The 4,689-nt window shown below is 50.1% G+C and overlaps 1 protein-coding gene across 5 annotated transcripts in view; it reads left to right on the top strand.

The window, feature by feature from the left end:
• Positions 1-3,649, top strand: part of ETV4 (ETS variant 4) — a 17,747-nt gene extending 14,098 nt beyond the window's left edge. For 4 of the 5 annotated variants that reach the window (XM_027870266.1, XM_027870267.1, XM_027870270.1 and 1 more), the window contains 4 exons: positions 703-771; positions 932-1,104; positions 1,430-1,531; positions 2,540-3,649. In XM_027870266.1, coding sequence (XP_027726067.1) covers positions 703-771; positions 932-1,104; positions 1,430-1,531; positions 2,540-2,764 — 569 coding nt within the window. In that variant the 3' untranslated portion in view covers positions 2,765-3,649. The remainder of the gene's footprint in view (positions 1-702; positions 772-931; positions 1,105-1,429; positions 1,532-2,539) is intronic. The other variant, XM_027870268.1, reaches the window with a different exon arrangement.
• The last annotated feature ends 1,040 nt before the right edge of the window (positions 3,650-4,689 follow it).

Below are 4,689 nucleotides of genomic sequence, written 5' to 3' on the forward strand. Positions count from 1 at the left end.
TCTCTCTCTCTCTCTCTCTCTCAGAGTCTCTCTCTCTCTTTCCCCCCTCCCTGCCTTTCCCTCCCTCTCCCTTCCTCTCTCTCCCTCCCTCCCTCTCTCCTTTCTCCCTCTTCTTCCGTCCCTCCATTATCTCGCAATCAGCATTTATAGGATCATGGATTTACAGCTGGAAAAAAAACCCAGGGGCCATCTAGTCCAACTCCTCTATAATAATGATGATGATAGTAATAATAACAATAGCTAATATTTATATTGCACTATGTGCCAGACACCGTGCTAAGCCCTTTACAATTATTGTTTGATCCTAACAACAACTCTAGAAGGGTAGGTGCTATTATCATCCCCATTTTACAAATGAGGGAACTGAGGCAAAGAGGTAAAGCGATTTGCCCAGGACCACACAGCTATTAAGTGTCTAAGGCTGGATTTGAACTCAGGCCTTCCTGACACCAGGCCCTGTGTGTTATCCACTGTGCCCGCCTTTACAAATAAGAGAGCTGAAGTGGTTGAACTTGCACCAGGGCTTACAAGCTGTAAGCATCAGAGGTGGTATTTGAACCCATGGTCACTGACCCAAGAGCCGGGTCCCTTTCCACTCATCTGTTCTATCGCACTGCCTCCCTCCTGTAAATGGGTTGGAGGGGTCTCAAGCCCCAAGTCTCTAAGGTGTGTCCTCTACCTTCTTTCTGCCCCCCCTCTCAGGTTATGCTTTTGAGAAGTCTCTTCGGCCCTTCCCAGAGGATGTCTGTGTAGTCCCAGAGAAATTTGAAGGTCAGAGAGGGTGACTGGGTGGGGGCAGGGAGGCATCCTCTGCTCCAGCATAGGGAGGTTGGGCATCTTTCCTTCTCCTTCCTCTCTAGAAAGGGAGAGTCTCAGAACTGAGGGAGGGCTCCCCTCACCTCCCTCCCTGCTGTCATGTTGTTCTTCACAGGGGACATCAAACAGGAGGGTCTAGGGGCATTCCGGGAAGGGCCCCCGTACCAGCGCCGAGGCTCCCTACAGCTCTGGCAATTCTTGGTGGCTCTGCTGGACGACCCGACTAACGCCCACTTCATTGCCTGGACAGGCCGAGGGATGGAATTCAAGCTCATCGAGCCAGAAGAGGTGAATGTCTCCCCTCTTCCTCCTACTGTGAAGCTTCCTCTTCTCTCCTTACTAACCATGAGTGCTGAAAAGTCCAGAGGTGAAAAGAAACTGAGATTCCTTCAACATCCAACTTTTCTTTTATCAGCAACCTCATTTCTGTCCAACCCTGGGGGTGTCTGCTGGCTGGTATTTAGCTACAAGGCCTGACCATATTATATGAATCAAGACCAGGCATTTTTCTTGGACTACCTCCTCTCCCCCTTCTGCCCTCTGCCACTTCTAAGAGCAGAGGCCTCCTGACCATCCACCCCCACCCCCAGACTCATTTGCCCATCTCTCCTAGGTCGCCCGGCTCTGGGGCATTCAGAAGAATCGTCCGGCCATGAATTACGACAAGTTGAGCCGTTCGCTTCGCTACTATTATGAGAAGGGGATCATGCAGAAGGTTAGGCTCAACAAAGGGCTATGGCTGAGGTGGCAAGTGGCAGGAGGGGGTGGGTGGTGGTGCCAGGGAAAGTGCCCCATGGGAGAAGATAGAATGAAATCAAAAGCTTAGGAGAGGAAGGAAGTTGTGTTGGGGCGAGGGGGGTGTACATCCTTAACACCCCCTCCCAAGGAAGTAGTTGATGGAGGGTGGGGGAGGAGGGGGAAGGGCAGGGCAGGGCAGAATGTGTTAATAGTTTATCTGGCAACCTGCTCTCCCACCTGCCCCCAACAGCTGAGAGGTTAGATTAAGGTTTCCCAAGCTATTTTTGCCACAGGAAACTTGGGCTTTGAATATATTGATGGGAATGTGGGAATGAGGCCAGGATAATGGAGAAAATGGGAGATTGGGAAGAGGGAATAGAGGTAATTACATTAACCTCTCTTCCCCATCCCCAGGTACTATTATCTAATAAGCAATTTTGATGCATAGGACATGTCATAGTTAACATCCTAGAAGGATAACTATTGATAGCATGGACAGCATAGGAAGGGAAGGACCTGATTGGGATGCCCCTGAAAGAGTACTAGCTCTGGTGTCAGAGGGCCTGGGTTCAAATCCAGCCTTTGCTGACTGTGGGCGAGTCCCTACCTATACCTCCCTGTGCTGCTGACATCAAGTTTTCTTTTCATCTGTAAAAAGGTGAGTGTTGGACTAAATGTTTGCCTTGGAGATGATTTCCAGCTCTGTTTTAGGTGCCTATATTTTCTCATACAACTGCTGGTCACATCTTGCAGGATTCCAGCATGCTTTTTAGGAAATGCTGCGTTGGGCATGGAGGAAAAAGCAGGATTGGGATGCTACAAGGGCATAGGTGTAGACTTGTTACTTCCTGGGAAATCTCTTAGCACAAGGATTTCCCCCATTCCCTGCTCCATTCAATTCTGTTCAAAGTGGGGAAGGGGCTATCTTGCCGGGAGGGAGGGAGGATAGATAGGATCACCCCAACCTCTCCATCCCATCCCCCAGGTGGCTGGTGAACGCTATGTGTACAAGTTTGTGTGCGAGCCTGAGGCCCTCTTCTCTCTGGCCTTCCCGGACAATCAGCGCCCAACCCTCAAGTCTGAATTCGACCGGCCAGTCAGCGAGGAGGACACCGTCCCTTTGTCTCACCTGGATGACAGCCCTGCTTATCTTCCAGAGCTTGGGGGGCCTGTCCAGCCCTATGGGCCTAAGGGTGGCTACTCCTACTAGCCTCTGACATCTCACCAAGAACCCACAAACCCCCCAGGTGGGGGCAGGGGACACTACTCTATAACCATCCTCTTTGTACATATGGATAAATTTGGTGTTGGCAGGAACCATTTATTCCCTTCTCTGACACTCCAGGAAACTTTGGAGGGGCAGTTCCCTAGCCCTGGTCATCCCTTCTCCCTTTCCTTCCCCAAATGAAATGGAACCCTCCCATGGTGCTCACTCAAATGGCTGGAGAGGGTGGGAAAAGATCTTGTCTATAAGTACAAGACTCTTTCACTTTTCCCTACTACCCAGAGGGCTCAGCTCAGGCTCTCCCCATTTCCTTCTAAATGGTTCACCCACTTCCCTTTTTCCCCAGTACAGAGAGCAAGCAAGGTTTGCCCCCAACAAGTAGGTCAGGGGAAAAAGGACTGACTCCCCACCACCTCCAATCCCAGTGGATCTTTGAGGTTCAGAAAGCTCCCATCAGGTCCCATGAAGAGAAATAAGGTCTAGATATGCCCTTATCCAATGACCAAATCCCCAGATCACTTTTCTGCTCCCCACCCCCACCCCCACCCCAACCTCTTGGTTACGGTGGGTCCCCTTGGGGTCAATAAAATGCTTTTTGAACTAAGGAAGTTATTGGCCTTCTAACTTGGCTAGCTGTCCTGTCCCTGCAGGTGGCTGATGGCAAACACTCCAGCTGGGTCACCGGAGGGTCTAAGGTCCTGTGTTCCCTGAGGGAGGGGTTTCTGTCCTATTCAGGAAATGAAGGCTGGAGGGGTCTGCCTCGGGCTGGGTAGCTCCAGGATGGATGGAGAGGGTTCCCTGCTCTAAGGATAGCATATTATCCTCTCCCTTACATCCGTGTCCCCTCTTTTCTCCAGATCCAAATAAAGGCCCCTGCCAGGCTCTGTCAGTTTCTGTGTCCTCAGTGTGACCAGGTTTAGTCCTGTTCTCCCAAGGCATGGATTGTAGAGAGGCTGGGGATAAAGATTTCAAAGAAATACATATAACAGTCTACAAGGGTTGCTTAAAATTTGGGGGTGCCAAAGTATTTTCTTCACTCCAGCTCTAGTTTTCTGCAGTCTTTTGACTGATCTTGTTTTCCTCTCCCTTCTCAACCCATTCTTGTCCACTCCCACAATGCATAGGTACACCACCGACTTATCCCTGGCTCTTGCTGGCTTCTCCTCCCAGCATAAGGAGCAAGTCAGGGTTTCCTCCCACCACTTCCAGGCAGGCTAAGGGGGCCCGTTTGTCATCACTGCATTTTTGCTGGGGATGAAAGGCAGGGGGCAGCAGGATGTGAGGGGGAAGCCAAAGTATGCCCCGGGAGTTAGGCCAGTGAGGGGTTAGGTAAGACAACCAAACAGACATGTGTACTTCCAGGGAGGAGGAATCGGGAGGAGAAAAGAATTTTCTCCTCTTCCAAATTTGGAAGAAATCTGACTCCTGGGGCTGAGTTTAGTATGGGTGGGAGGGAGGCTGCAGGGAAGGAGGTGATGAGTAGGATACCTGAGCCGTGTGTAAATGAAACAGGTGATGTTGCTATGGTGGGTGTGATGGTGGGAGGACAGGATAGGAAGACTGAGAGGAAGAACCGAGATTAAATAGAAGCCCCCCATTAAGATTAGACCCAGTTTGGGGAGATGGGGAAAGGGGAAGTAAAAAACAGGCGATCTCCAGATAAATCTGTATTTTCGAACCACTACAACCTCACAAAGCAAAGAAAGCATCAAGAAAAGCAGGTTAGCATGCAAGCTGGTTAACCAAATCCCAAGTGATTTAGTAGCTTGGTACAGATCTGGCCCAAACTTCTCTAACCATAGCCCTTAAAAGATTCTGTAGTTAGACACAACATAACAGCTTGGAAGGGGGATCTTTCTTCCTTTGGGGAACAGAAGAAGTCAGATTAAGAGCCACACACAAGTCAAAAA

Source organism: Vombatus ursinus, unplaced genomic scaffold, assembly GCF_900497805.2.
Source record: "Vombatus ursinus unplaced genomic scaffold, bare-nosed wombat genome assembly UNPS02014797.1, whole genome shotgun sequence".
NCBI lineage: Eukaryota > Metazoa > Chordata > Mammalia > Diprotodontia > Vombatidae > Vombatus > Vombatus ursinus.